The 15,592-nt window shown below is 39.9% G+C and overlaps 1 protein-coding gene and 1 long non-coding RNA gene across 4 annotated transcripts in view; one reads left to right on the top strand and one right to left on the bottom strand.

The window, feature by feature from the left end:
- Window positions 1-15,592, bottom strand: part of dcc (DCC netrin 1 receptor) — a 218,970-nt gene that overhangs the window by 41,918 nt on the left and 161,460 nt on the right. For all 3 annotated transcript variants that reach the window (XM_026921883.3, XM_026921884.3, XM_026921886.3), the window contains exons 12-15: window positions 15,189-15,238; window positions 5,651-5,792; window positions 4,032-4,142; window positions 3,181-3,375 (exon numbers count right to left, since the gene is read on the bottom strand). In XM_026921883.3, the coding sequence (XP_026777684.3) occupies window positions 3,181-3,375; window positions 4,032-4,142; window positions 5,651-5,792; window positions 15,189-15,238 (498 nt within the window). The remainder of the gene's footprint in view (window positions 1-3,180; window positions 3,376-4,031; window positions 4,143-5,650; window positions 5,793-15,188; window positions 15,239-15,592) is intronic.
- LOC128317574 (uncharacterized) overlaps window positions 1-15,592 on the top strand; it is a 41,094-nt gene that overhangs the window by 17,835 nt on the left and 7,667 nt on the right. The window contains exon 2 of the long non-coding RNA XR_008301077.1: window positions 12,721-12,878. This is a non-coding gene — a long non-coding RNA (uncharacterized LOC128317574). The remainder of the gene's footprint in view (window positions 1-12,720; window positions 12,879-15,592) is intronic.

A 15,592-nucleotide genomic window follows, 5' to 3' on the forward strand; every position in this document is an offset into this window, starting at 1 on the left:
GCTAAATCTCTAAACAAGCAAACTGCCCTTTGCTCTGTTTCTATTTTCTTTAAAAAAATACTTTTCCTCTTGGATAGATCCAGCTCAATATGGCTGCCATGGCAACCTGAGGATTGTGTGTAAAATATTGATAAGGACATGGCCTCATGGGTTTTTTTCTACACTAATGGTATAGCAGGAAGGGGTCAAATCACCCTGGGTCAGGAGCAATAAAGTGGGGAGAGGGGGAGCGAGAGAGAGAGAGAGAGATTTGGTGTTCTGACACAGAAAACACATAAAACTGCTATAAATCTGCCTCATTAACTTTACTAGGATCATAGGTTTGGTTGTTTACACCAGCCACGACTTCCAATTTTTAACATTATTACCATTCACAACACCTTTTCTTTTTCCTTCCTTCCTTCCTTCCTTGTTGTATACTGTTTGCATGGAAATATGAAAAAAAGAACATGGCCAATGGCATTTTTCCAGTAATATATATTTTCTATATTGACCAAATTCCAACCTCTCCCACCCACAAATCCCACAAATCTCCCACCTCACTGGTCCTAGTCCAATAAAGCCCTCCAGTCTAAAACACCCTCTAGTCCAGTCCAGTGCAATACAGCCTATCATTCCTGTCTAATACAGTTCTCCAGTTCAAGCCAATAGTACAGTCCGTTCCAATACAGCCCTCCAGTCCAATCTAGCACAGCCCACTAGTCTAAAGCACCCTCTAGCCCAAACTAAACACAGCACTCTAGTCCAGTCTTGCCCAATGCAGCCCTCCAGTCCAGTCCAATACAGCCTTCCATTCAAGTAATGGCCAGTATAGCCATCCAGTCCAGTCTAGGTCAGTACAACTGTCCAATCCAGTCCAGTACAGCCATCCAATTCTGTCCAATGCAATATAACTGTCCAATCTAGTGCAATACAGCCTGTACAATACAGCCCTCCAATCCAGTCCAATACAGTCCTCCAGTCTAATGCAGAAATACAGTGCAGCTTATTACATTTATAAAAAAAAGGTTACATGGGAAAGAGACAGAGCTCCAGACTGAGCCTGAATCACCATGTCATCATCTGTCACCTGCAACTCCACAGTCACAACACAAGACTATTAAACAAGCACCTTAGAGAGACACACGTTCCTCCTGAAACATTTTCATTTTGAAATGACAAACAAGGCATCATATTAAAAACAGCATAAATAAAACATTAGCATGCCTTAACACAGAAAGTGTCTCTGTTTAAGCGTGCACTGGAAAGCTCGGCAAAATTCATTAACGGTTCATTATCGCTCTGCTGAGTGAGGCTCTGTCTGAATATTAAAAGCCGGCAATTTGTTGTTGTCTCTTTTCAAATGCTAATAGCGGCAGGCTTTTTCAAATTGAATTTACACCCCACTTCTTTTGCTGCTACATTTTTTCAGACGCCATGTTGTAATGTCAGTCGAGGCAATAAAAATAAAATAAAGTATTTTAATGACTGAAAAGTAACTCGGTGTGGAATAACCCCAGTAATAATAATAGCAATATAACACGTAATTCAATAGTACATCATTAAAGAATTATTTTTGTTTGTGGCATTAAATAATTAGCTGACAACATGAAAAGTTTGCTTAATTCTCAATCATATTTATGCAACCTATTTTGATACTGGGGCACATCAAATTGGTCCTATTAAGTAGTTGAGATAAAAAAGATGGAAAACAAACATCTTAATGGGAATAAAATCCTCAAAGAAAGTGCATTTATTACTAATGATAGGTAAAAGGTCAGGGAGAAATGGTGTGACATTAACTAAGACAATCATTTATCACTTTTATGAATTGTCTTACATACAAGTATTCAGATATGCATACACTTACACACACAGCTTCACTGTGTATTCACACTGTATTTCTGTGGATTTGCAACAGTTTTGTCACACAACATACAGTACGTAATAGCCTGCAGCCTCTCAGCACTTTAATTATATAAATGATCTCCCATGAGAGTGTAAGCAAAGAGCATGAATTATTTGAGAAGTAGAATCAGGTCTGCCTTCAAATTCAGCCTTCCTAAGCATATCCCCAATGGAGACGCAGCTCATTTTAGACAATCGCATTCACAATAACCACTGAACATGCCTATTAGTTAGCAGAGACAAACATATTTCCCAATGTCAGCCTGCAGTAGTCATCTCACACACACACCAACACACATGTATACACACTCACACAAATATACCCAAGTCTGGCATGGAGAGATAAAGGCAGCAGGGACGTATCCCATTAGTTTCTTGTATGGAGTGTATGGGCTGTGTAAATGAAGCTTGAGCAGCCATTCAATTTCTCTCAGTACAGCCTTCAATACAGTCCAATACAATTCTCTAGTCTAACACAATCCTTCAAGTCTAATATAGCCTTCCAGTCTAACCACCCTCCAATACTCAACACAAGCAACTAGTCCCATCTTGTACAGCCCCATTGTCTTAAAATCCTTCCAGTCCAGTCAAATTGAGTCCAGTCCAGTCAAATACCGTCCTCTATCCCATGGTAGTCTTCTAGTCTATTTCAACCTTCCAATGGTCAATACAGTCCACCAGTCCAAAACTGTTCAGCTACCCAGTCCAGACTAATACACCCCACCAGTTTAATATAACCCTCTAATCCAATACAATCCTCTACTCTGTGGCTGTCTTCTAATATAACTTTCCAGTCTACTACAGCCCTCCACTCAAATATAGCCATCAGGTCCAATGTTCACTGAAGGCCACCTGTCCAGTATAGCCCTAGTTTATGACAGCACTCAAGTCTAATACAACCCACCAGTGTAACACAGACCTCATGTACATTACAAAATTCCTGTCCAATACAGTCCTCCAGGCTAATACAAAACTTTTCAGCCCAGTAAAGCCCCCCAGTCCAATGATTAATAAAGGCCAATAGTCCAGGTCTAATACAGAACTCCTGAATTCCAGTCAAATGTTCACTACAGACCACCAGCCAAGCCCAATACAGCCTTCAAATCCAATGTCTAGTACAGCCATTTAGTCCAGTATTGTCCTCCAGTCCAGTATAGTCCTCTAGTTCAGTCAGGTAAAACCCTTCAGTCTGATACAGCCCTCCTGTCTAATGTCCAATACCGGCCACCAGTCCAGTTCAGTCTAATGCAAAACAACAGCCATACAATTGTGTCTATTTTCTAGAAGTCTTACCTAAGTTTTCAATGGAGTAGTAGCGCTGCTTGCTGTCCACTCGTACTGTGTCAGCATAGGGACTCCCTACGCCATAGCCAATGATGTAACCCCTCACCAAAATGTTGGGGTTCAGTGGGGGTGTCCAGCTCATGATGATGCTGTTGGGAAGGGGCCGGACATGCAGGGAGCTTGGCTGGTTCGGAACCTGGGTCTCTGAAACACAAAGAAAAAGATACAATGCAGACACAACATTTCATTATTAAATAAGTGAAAATAAGAAAATAATTGTATAAGGGTGTATGAAAATAGATTATTTACTGTATACAGGTATTAAAAGTCAATCAGCTCTCAGCCAAGATTCCTGCCAAAAGACTTGCTAGCTATTTAGACCCTGTTAAACACAGACCTATCACATGCAATCACTCCTGAGTGGCCCTGGGAACAACCCTGGCATCAGACGCTCCTGCTAACACACTTGTTATGAGAACAGATTGGCAGTGAAGGCATCCAAAAAAGCCTTGAAAGATGAAGCATATTTGGAGGCAGCCCAAAACAGCTGCTGTGTGATCAGTAAGAAAGCTCGTCTTGCATTGAGACGGGGGGCTAAGGACAGCCCGCTAGCATTACCGCCGCAGGCTAGTTCATTTGTTAGCCAAAATGTGCTCTTTGCCAAATGTAATGAGCAAAGTAAACACAATGGAGCAATCAAGGTAGTATAAATATTTAATCATCTTACATGTGCTGAAGGAAGGCAGTGGGGGCAAATAGACGTTATGAGTAGCCTCTCTGAGGCCGAGCAGAAACATAAAGCCGGAAACTGTAATGTGTATTGTGTGTGTGTGTGTGTGCGCGTGTTTTATCTTGCGCACCATCAAGGTCGTTTTCTGGCGTTTCTGCAGTGTACCATTCGCTGCTAGGGCCTGTGCCATTGACCGTCATGGCCGCCACTTGAAAGCTGTACTGACTGCCTTTTTCCAGCCCTGTGAAAGAAAAGTGAGGGGAAAAATAGAAGAAAAAGAAAGAGTAAAATGCATGAGTGAGATAAAGAATCAGGAGATTAGCATGCAGGATTGTAATTAGTAAACACCATCATTCAGAGCGTCAAGGTAAACAAGGTCTCGCAGTCTCATCTAGACGGATCACCGTGCATTTCCATCATCGACTGAGATATAAAGCAGCAATTATTCCAGCGGGGCGTAGTTGTGTCTGAATGCCCCAGAGTGTCAGGAATTAGCATAGCATGCACGAGCGCCAGCGTGAAATGAATCCCTTAGGAAATGGAAACGTGGCAAGATATCATCATGGGAATAATGGTTATGAATATTATATTCATTCCAAATTCAGAAACTCTATTCAAATAAACACTGTCACATCAGAATGAGCTCGTGTGTGTCAGCGATCGCTAGTGTTTCTCAGCGCCCTGGAGGCTACGGCTAAGACAACACATGCTGTTTGTGTCTGTATGGTTCATGCTGACCTCCTTAACATGCTCTGAAATTCTGCTGAGGAAAACACAAAAGATAATCTTCCACTGTAAATCACATGATCAGCACAGAATCTATGTTCTGGGTAGGTATTATCCATTATATTAGATTTAATATAATTTACATTTAATATCTTCACATATTCTTGATTTTTGTAAAAACTGAGTTTTATTCTTTTTTTTTTTTATAACAGATTTGTCAGTAAAGCCTATTATGATTCCTGTACTCATAACTCATAATGTGTTGTAAAACATCTGTAGAAATGATCACATAATCACAAGAAACAATTATTAAATATATACCTTACATTACTTAACTATGAACAATTTTCGCCTTGTTATCCAGCTGCTTTTCCTGGTTTTTTTTGTTTGTTTTTTGGTTTATTGTAGGAAAGTCCTGTCATCACATCTGATTTGTGCAGTAATTTTCCTCTAAAAACATTTCACTATAGCTTTAACAATTAATATATTGAAAAGATTACGAAAGATTGCTACAATTTACTAAAAAATAGAACAAAAGATATTTGTTAACAACTTAAACATGAATAATATGATATACAATGAACAACTGAGGGTGTAAGGGGTTAAATGCAACTGTTTATTGCTTTTTCTTTCTTTATTGCTTTATAAAATAATTTTATATGAAATCCCTTGGACGAAACCTGCATTATGCGTCTCAATGTGTGTGTGTTTGGGAAGCTTTAAAACCTTTATTTCATTCAGTACAGAAAACTATCAGGCCCCAAGGCTTTACTGCCCTTCACTGATATAAGAACTTTTTATTTACTTTTTATTTAACACATTTTATTTCATATCTATTTTCAGAAATACTGAAAAGTAGATTTACCAATTAAAAAAGCTTTTCACATTTTGCCTAAATGTTAATGGTTGAAAATGATATGTTGGTGCTATTTATTTGAACCTTGATGATTTACATCCACCAGCAGGTATTAATAAGTAACAAACGGATAAATGGATTGAAATGGAGAGAGACAAACTGCTCACCTGTGAACAGATACCACAGGTTGTTGGGTTCGATGGCTTCCTGCTCTCCTCGCCGGCCCGTTTTACGGTAGCGGATCTTGTAGCCGGTGATGAAACCGTTCTGTGTGTTGGCCGGAGGAGGCTGCCAGCTCACTTTAATACTCTGAAAGTGATGAGAATAAATCACACATGAAATGGCATGTAATTTCCTAATTTGATGATTCCGCTTTACATCCCTGTCCTTGGACGACTGATTATATTAACTTAGTTGGCAAAAAAGAGGAGGATTCTAATCCAAATACAAAGCTAAGGATTTGAGGGTTTGATTTTATTAAAACTAATATTTAAAAAATGCTTTTAGTATTGTAATATTTTATAATATTTATTTATTTATTAATTTTATGTAACCATTTTTCGATACCATGAAAACCCCATGACATGAGAACAATGAAAACAACTGCATTAGCTTACTTGTGCACTTTTCTATACTACACTCACACAGTACCTGTTTTAATGAATTTTAGTTTACTTTTTTCTTTCCTTATTTATAATTAAGGAAAATCACAGACTCCACAAACCTCTCCTCTAACAATAACTTTGCCAAGGCACAATAAAAGCCATTAACAATACTTTAGTGTCACCATTTAACACAAAAACAAGCATTTGGCTAAATGTGTGCTATTTTTACCAGTGTGCCTGTGGTATACTGAGAATTAAAGGAAGCCTCTCGAGAAAAGTGTGAAACGTGGCATGGAGCAGCTCACTTAAGTTTTCCTCATCTGGAGTTACTAGGCTTGTGTAGTGGTGAGTGATCTTAGCGTACAGATTTAAAGTTTGCCCGTGCACTCTGCATTCTGTGTGTGTGCTGTAATTACACAGGGAAGAGCGTTTAATTGCTCAGCAAAGCGGAGGGGGAAATTAATTGCTTTGACAGGGTCTTTAGCATGGGCACAACAACGGCAGCCATGCAGAACTAGCACTTCATTTATGGAAAAGATCACCATGTAAACACAGCCCGCACCCTCCTGGTCTCTCTCTCTTCTCATTTCTTTGCAAAGTTCTCTGTCACCTCAATAAGCAGAGTCAGGTCTGTCAAGACAACTCGTATTGACCTTTGTGATGTGATTAAATGTCCTTGAAGATGCAACCTGGTCATCTAAAAGTCCTTCTCTTCACATGGACTGAGAGACCTACAGACTGCACCTGAAAATGACAGGCAAAGAGGCCACGCCTCCTTTGGTGTGACTGAAAAACAGAAGCCACACCTTCTTTACTATGAATGACAAGAAACGACGCCACACCTACTTTAGTAAAACTGACAGACAGAGACCACACCTACTTTACTGTGGCTGACCAGACATCCTAACCTGAATATGTCAGGTACAGAGGCCACGCCTCCTTCAGTGGGCCTGACAGCAAAAGAAGCCAGATCTTCTTTACTTGGAGTGTCAAACAGAGGTCACACCTACTTTACTGAGACTGACAGGAACATAGGACATGCTCTGTTCTGTAGGATTAACAGGCACCAAGGACATGTCTCCTTAAGTGGGATTGACAGCAACAGAAGCCACACCTCCTTTACTACAAATGATATGAACACAAGCCACACCTACTTTACTAAAACCGACTGGCCCTGAGACCACACTTTGGGACCCTGTGACACTGAGACATATTCTCTACACCTCCATCAGTGGGACTGACAGGAACGAAAGCCACACCTCCTTTATTATGAATACCATACACAGAGGCCACAACTGCATATTGGCCACACCTCCTTTACTGAAATTGTGAGACATATTGTCCACACCTCCTTTACTAAAACTGATACATAAAGCAAAAGAAGTAATAGTAAATTATTAATAAAAAGAGCTGAGCGTATGGTAAATTTATTGATTCACAAATGTCCAAATCAATATGAATGACACAGTGAATCATTACACCGGGACAAACCTGCTACTGGGAACTGACTATGCTTATTAATTGACCTTTGCAAACACCCTAAAGCTTGGTATGGGCTTGCCTGCACAGGAACGCCATCATATGTTTAGCAAATGTCACACTGGCTCAGTGGCGAATGCTGTTAATGCCAGCTGCCTGGTGTAAGAGGGGGATGGTGGTCGTGGTAGTGGTGGTTGTGGCCTTGCCATCTGCAGAGGAGGGGGAACTGCCCCCTGAGCAAGCCTGTTAACATGCAAATAAAGCAATTAAAATTCATGCCATGCTGTTCCCAAACACGTAAAGTACATCCTGGTTAAGTTGCACCTTCTCGACATTTCGTTTTTATGTTTATTATTTTTTTTCACCGGGGCTTGACTAGCAACCCATGCCCATCCAGTCCTATACTGACTAAAAAACAGTCTCCACAGAATACAGATGTGCCTCCGAAAGACCCTTCACTGGCCCACAATATGTTTCTCAATAAGCTGTCAACTGCAGTGGCTAGCTCATTCATTAGCTAAAGTAGGTGTTGCTTATTCGGTTAGCATGGCACGCTAGGCCTGTTGATGAGGATGAATTCATTAACATTTGCTGGCACCTGTTCTCTGGGTTTGGGATGGTTTTCTTAATTGATTACAGCAGGTCACACAGACGTGTGTGTGTGTGTGTGTGTGCCAGAGATACTGGGAGCCGTTAAAGTAGAAACTGTGAGTGTCATTTTGGCATGGTCTGGCTAATTATCCCGTGTTGAACAGAGCAAATCAGCTTGGAACGGTGTGGCCCCCATTTTCTATTGGCATGTGCATTCAGCGAGAGAGAGAGAGAGAGAGAGAGAGAGACAGACGGGGGACAGAAGAATTACTTTTGGAATTTGGGCGTAGCTTTAACAAGTTCTTTCCGGCTCAATGTCCATACCACTTCCCTGCAATTTTTTTTTTTACGGTTTACTGTTCAATTCCATCGCCCGCTCTGTTAGTCGGCTGCCTGTGATAGTGTCCGTGCGAGCTAAGCAGTGATGACTGCTGTCAAAACACTCTTTGAGTTCATTCATCATCCAGCAGCGCAAAAACACGTCTCATCCTCATTCGCGCTGCGCCACAACGGTGATGCATATAATCTGGATTTACAGTGCAATATGAAACCTCTACGGCTTAATTCAACAGCTGAAAGGATCAAAGACAAGTTACGGTGAGCAAAAGACTCAGGAGAAGTTTCTGTCTGAAACCCGTGGCTCACCCGTGGCACAGGGATATTATATAATATATTGTAAAACATATGCTACTTAAATTATTACAAACACACTTATAATGCATTCTGAATACAGGAAGTGTTACCATATTATTTATCATAAAAAATTTTCAATATTGTAATTGACACACATCTTGGAATTTGATCTTAATGAAGATTGGGTGCAAATAAGTAAGGAATAAAATATGACAGGGTGTGCCGTTATAGGAAAATAAACAATTATGTGAAGAGGAGTTAGTGTCACCACTCTGAGGTTGATTATTTTCCAATAACAGTACATCCCAAAGTGGTTTATTCCTCTTACTATACATCAGCAATAGTAAATATTAATAATTTATTAATAAAACACACCGTACATCTTAATCCATTTATAGTTATAGTAATGTTGTGGAATATCCACAAAACAAGTTAATTCCTGTTATCACTTACGTTGTAGCAGCTATAAACAGTAGCTCCTCTCTTTTTTTTAATTTCTGACATCTTGCCATGTTACCAAGAAACCACAGAATATAAACTTCTCTGTCCTGAACACTTTCCTTTCTATTACAAACACTGACACTGGAGACTCCTTCCATATATGTGGGGGAAAAAAAATCTCACAGAAAGCTTTACTATATCAGCGATTATGGTTTTCTTTATTTATTAATTAATCCATTTATTATTAGCTTTAGATTATGTGGATCTTCTGCCCCTATATCTAAGTCCCTGTGAATGAGCTGTTACTGTAGAAAGAATAAAGTATCCGAACAAGCGCTTTAATACAAACCTGTAATTTGAAATACAGCAGGCACCACTGTCAGAGCGGCTCTTATAGAAAATTAAATCAACACCTTCTGACCAATCAGATTTGAGAATTCAGTGATGACATCATATCCTTATATAATGGTGCTGAACTTCATGTGTTAAATTTGCTCTAAAGCCGAGACACCAAACTTTAAAGTGAAAAAAGCTAAAACATAATATGGGCGCTTTTACTTTTGAACCATGCAGACTTTCAGCACTTTTCATCATCCAGTTAGCGGCAAGCCCACCTGAGAGTTCACGTCCCTGCAATCTCTATTGTCAACCAGATTTGACACCGCAGCCAACCAATCATAGGTGTGTGTGTGTTTTTTATTCCTGAAGGCCCCCTTTTTTTTTCTTTTGCTCTGAATGAGTGGCTTATTTCATACTGGGCGGAAAATTACCTCAGTCTCTCCGGACCTCAACTCTATCAGCGTCCCTGCTTACCGTCTAAGAGAAGGTCTCACTGTGGGCTGAACTTTGTTTTCGAGTCGAGTACTTGTTAGAAGTCACACCATCACTGAAGCAAAAATGTTTATTTTTAAGCTTGTGATATGAAAGACTCTTTTCCTTTCATGTTCACATCCTTGAATGATGCCTGTAAATATCCATCGTTTAAAATCTGACCTTCTCGTCCACAGAGAGCACTTATCTCTTGTCTTGTTTTCAGATTAATAACACAAGCTCAATGCTGGATTCTAGGAACGTAACATGGAATCCCTGCATCACACACGGTGCTTAACTCAATAGTTACTGCTTTCAAGCTGCGATCAATAATGGAATATATGTGAGAGAGGGCATGAGGAAGCCTCGTTTGATGAATGTGGAGGGAGGTTAGTGTGAGACGTGAGCTGAATCCTCACACGCTGAGCTGCTTGACCAACTGATGGGTTCGTTTTATACACAATGCAGCACAATTAGGCTGCATTGTGTGTGTTATGTATGAAACTAGCGTACGAGCCTAAACACACAGTTTATACAATCCCTTTCTCATACATATGCACTGAAGAAAAAAGCAGGAATTCGGCACAAAAACGGGTGGAGAAATGGGAAACGTAGCTGATTACACATTCCATTCATGTCCTAAACTGTGTGTCATTAGTGGTGACCAGTTTTATAGGCAGTGTTGCCAGATACAAAGAATTTCAGCTCTTTTTTTAAAATCCTAAAACACATTCATTATTTACGACAATCATGTTTTGATTTCCTGTGGGTATCATAACCATTAAATCTTAGCTCACCTTGATTTATATAATCTGAAATTGTACGGGTCAGCTATCTAACGCTAATTAACTACCCACATTAGCATCTGTCCATGTTCTGCATTGGCTGCTGATGAAGAAAAATGGAGATAGTTAAGAATCAGAGCCACCGTTAGCATTGACTAGCCATCTTAAATTGTCTTTGTAGTTCTTATAAGCCTCCTCATTTTATTTTAAAATTCTCATTTTATTTCAAAAATGTATGAAGTTTAAGTTAGGAATTTATCAAATTAGGAATTAAGCATAGTAAGTTAGAAATAAAAACCCCTGGGAGTGCGGTGTTATAGGGGAAAAAAATAAATAAATCAACGACGAGGTGGTGTGATGCGGCCCGATTTAAAGCGGAGTAACAGTTACCACCCCGAAGTTTATCAAACCTGCTAAATAAACATCTCCTTGTAGAAAGCTTCACTATGTCAAAGATTATACATTTGTATTTGAAATAACTGCATGTTTAAAAAAAATCTGTTTACCTGTTCATAAGGCTAAGATTACATGAAGCAGGGTCAGAAATTAACTTTTTTATTAAGGGGCAATATTTGCCCTCTGGAGTTGATTTTCAGGGGCATTTATACTTTATGAGGGCATTTTTTTTTCTGACCATATAAAACAGTAAAAACTCTTTGCATTTTTATTTGCATTCATTTTCATCACATATTTATTAGCTAAAGAAACATCTTCCCTAACATTTAATTACTTTGTATATTTTTCATGGTCATCAAATGATAAATGTTTGTATACATACATACATATATATTTTTTGCCCTTACATTTAAATATCTGGGGTATTTTGGTCATTTTCGGTGGCATTTTTGCCCTGAGCCCCCGTTAATTTCCGACCCTGACGTGACGCATGCTGTAGAAAATTAATCAAAAGCTTTTATCAGATACAAATCAGATCCAAGAATTCAACAGCACATGCTATAAGGCACTGTAATGTATTTTAAGTGGTCTTAGTCACAAAGTATATACTAAACATGAACAAGGTTTGGTCACCTATGAAGTCCAGCGGAAACCTGTGGTCTTCACCTCTTCCTGAACCGCACACTTGGGATATGAGAGACGCTATAACTCCGAGCATCCCACCAAGTCTGACCTCATTAACTGGAACATTAGTTGGGAAATATTTGTCCCACAGTGTGATATAGACTATCAATGGCTGATTTAAAAGCCACACCAGACACTCTTTAATAAACGGATGGGAGCTTGGGCTGCTATAACTCGTCCAGTGATGACTGGTGAGAGCATTTTGAGCGATTATGGATAGAGCCATTTGTGTCAGCACAGATGTAGTAGCCTGCGTCGTGCCGCTCTGCTTTGGCTCCCTCGTCACCTCTTTTATAGGAGCAATCCATCTGATTCCATCTATTAACAACCTTTTCCCCTAGGTAGCAAATGATGCACAAGCGGACAGTTTCATTTCCTGGTGAAAAATGAAAATGTTTTCTTTCTTAAACGTGCCCTTCCTAAGCATGATGCATGGTCAGAAAAAAATATTGTGCCTCTGGCATTGTGGTTATGTCGTTCGCAGATAAATTTTCCTGACGTCTCTCTCAACCACTCATCTCACTCACTTTGCACAGGAATATATAGTAGTGCACTTCAAAATCAAACTCAATGCAATAAACAGATTTCTACAATAAGTCACGTACAGATGTCACTCCGCTGTCAGACGGTGTATATGTGGCGGTCGGCCATCGTTACCGTGTGCTGAGAGGGCGGGATTCATTTCTCATGCAAATTCATTCATGGCACGCCATCGATAGACAATGGAAGCCCATTTCCTCTCATAAACGCCGCTTTATCAGCCGCCTCAGACCGAGCATTCTCAATACCGCCTTTGTGCTCTTTCTCACGCAGAGACGTGCCCAGGGACCTGAGTGCACAAGAGAGAGGGAGGCAAAGCGCCCAACATGGCTCTAATCGAAAAGCTGCAGCACTCAGATGAAGGAATTCCACCACATCGTCTGCAACTTGATGGACTGACTCCGCTGTGATGGAAAAAAGACCACAGGAAGGTATTCTACAGAAAGAGTGTCACTGATGCCACCTTTTAAGGATTGCTGTGGGGGAAAATATACTTTTATAATAAAACGTAGTCAATCAGCCAAGACATGTTTATATCCATATTTTGCAGCGAAGCTACGTTGTTAACAAGTCTAATGAATGCAAACAGATCATTTTTTTTGTATTTAACCAGATGTTTAACCATTTGTGTTAAATGTCTTCTTTGCACCATCTTTTGATTAATGAGCTATCTTGAGTAAGAAAATAAATTGAATAAACAAACAGCCAATGAAACTGTTTCATGACAACATGGACGAAACAATTTACAGAATAGGGGGAAAATCTTGCCGTATCACAGCTACACATCAGTGAAACACTTGACTCTCATGGGTCCCCAGCTTACCAGGGCCTGGTATAGGCTGCTTTCATACTAAGTGTTTTTCTTTCTTCCTGTAATCCTACAGAAAGCGGTTACAAGATGGTGGAATGTAACCGTTTTTCAGAAGTGCTTCCTCTTGCATCTTTTTAGTCACACTAAAGCTTCCAAAAGTTGCAACGTTTTAGAAAAGTGGCAAGTGACAAGCTCTTTTTACCTCCCGAGCAATCAGGTTGCAGCTCAGATGGCAGGTAAGAAAAAAAACAAAATGGAGGACAGAGTCATGTGAGAAAACTTAGTCGTTAGTGAGTGAATATAATAGTGGACGCCTCCATGAAAGCGTGTCTTTTGTTTGCTCTGTCAGAGCATGTAAAGCTCATAAAAAGCTGCTTTATCTGCACTTTTACAGTTACAGGCCTGAGTGGCTATTGATTCTGTTCTCCTGTAGTGAACCTCAAACATTCATGCAACATTTTGAACTGAAATTGCAGCACAGCAGCAGCAAACAATGCAGTAGTGGCCTAATGGATAGAGAGTCGGACTTGCAACCCGAAGGTGAACCTGAAGGTTGTGGGTTCGAGTCTCAGGTCTGGCAGGGATTGTAGGTGGGATTGACCAGTGCTCTCTTTCACCCTTAATACCATGACTGAGGTGAGACCCTTGAGCAAGGCACCGAACCCCCAACTGCTCCCCGGGCGCCGCAGCAAAAAAGGCTGCCCACTGCTCCAGGTGTGTGTTCACGGTGTGTGTGTGTGTGCCTTTGGATGGGTTAAATGCAGAGCACAAATTCCGAGTTTGGGTCACCATAATTGGCCACCAAGTCACTTCACTTCAATAGCGAGTAGCAATAAGCTTGCTGGCTAACTTTAGTGGTAACTAACGTTGATGACTACCTTCTCAAAACAGTGATTAGTATGGTCAATGCTATAGATTTAACCAAGTATGGTGTCTGTATATTAACTGATTTAAAGCCAAATACTGCTATAAACTCATTTAAAAGTAGGGAAGGGGGACTTTACAGTGTGAGCAGCCATGTTGATTTGACGTCACTCTGTAAACAGGGAAGGAACTGGTAGTTGAGAAGACTACCCTAAGTTGAAATCTCAGGTTGAGGGGTGTTTTCTGTGGTTTTTACTGGTTGCAGGCTGGAAATTACAAGTTGCTCTTTCGCTTCAAATGCAGCATTACAGAAGTCATTATTTCTCTTTTTCTCCCCCACGTTAACAGGAATGCCCATCACCCATGCTGGAGATTAACAACAATGTTGACTCTTCACGTCAAGTAAATCTCCTAATATGACAACACCGACCTCTTATAATTCCTGTAATCCTGATAATCCTGATTCGAAATGAAGGGCGATTCAAGAGCGCATTTAAAGCAACACATCATACAACCTGCTTATATCAGGCTTATATATATATATATTCTTTAGTTACAGGTAATTTGCATACACACTTATCAACATACACACGTTCAGCCATGTTAAATAATTATTCTTCTAATCTCTTTTCAGTCAGTCAGTTTAACATTAAGATTTTCATTATTTTCAGTGCTCAGCTAATTTAGAAGGTGAAAAGTTCAGAATTCCACATAAAACTTTGATGAATTCGGAGGTTTATATTGGACTTTAAAGCCGATTTGGAGTCTCTCAGAAGAATTAACGTGTAATCTGTACCAATCCTGTCGCCCTACACAAAGACAAAACACACGTGCTTTCCTTTCTATAATATGGGAAGGGAAAGATCTGTGTATTCTCTTGCACACTCACTGTTCTCTTTACAATCAGCATGTTTCCTCTGATCTCTCCTGAGCCTTCAAAAGGTCCTGCCGCTCCCGATCAAAAGGGAGGTGGAATGCTCGGCAGCTTTATTGCTACTAACTGGACATGTTTGCAGTACCACCTGAAGGCTGAACACAAATCACTGGCGATCTGTTTCATACTCACCCGCGAGTAGATCACTTCTAGAGAGATGTTCTGGGGAGGAGCACTCGGAACTGTGGAATAAAAGAAGACAAAGATTAGCAGACATGTTTGTGAGGAATAAAACATTAGAGGACATGCTGTTATAGGAAAATAATCAACTAATGAAGTGGAGTTACTGTTATGACCCCGAAATTGATTATTTTCTTATAACAGCATGTCAAATATGTTAAATAACCACACATCATACTTTTTATTCATTTATAGGTACAGTAATTATTAGTAATTAATAGTAATTCATGTTATCACTTATAGCAGCTATAATCTGTTATTCCCGCCCTAGACTCAATTTTTTCTCTCTCTCTTGAAGTTAATAAGACAAAACAAAAGCTTGTCATGTTACCGAGAAACCGCAAAGCCTCTGACTG

The sequence above is a fragment of the Pangasianodon hypophthalmus genome, chromosome 27, assembly GCF_027358585.1.
Source record: "Pangasianodon hypophthalmus isolate fPanHyp1 chromosome 27, fPanHyp1.pri, whole genome shotgun sequence".
Taxonomy (NCBI): domain Eukaryota; kingdom Metazoa; phylum Chordata; class Actinopteri; order Siluriformes; family Pangasiidae; genus Pangasianodon; species Pangasianodon hypophthalmus.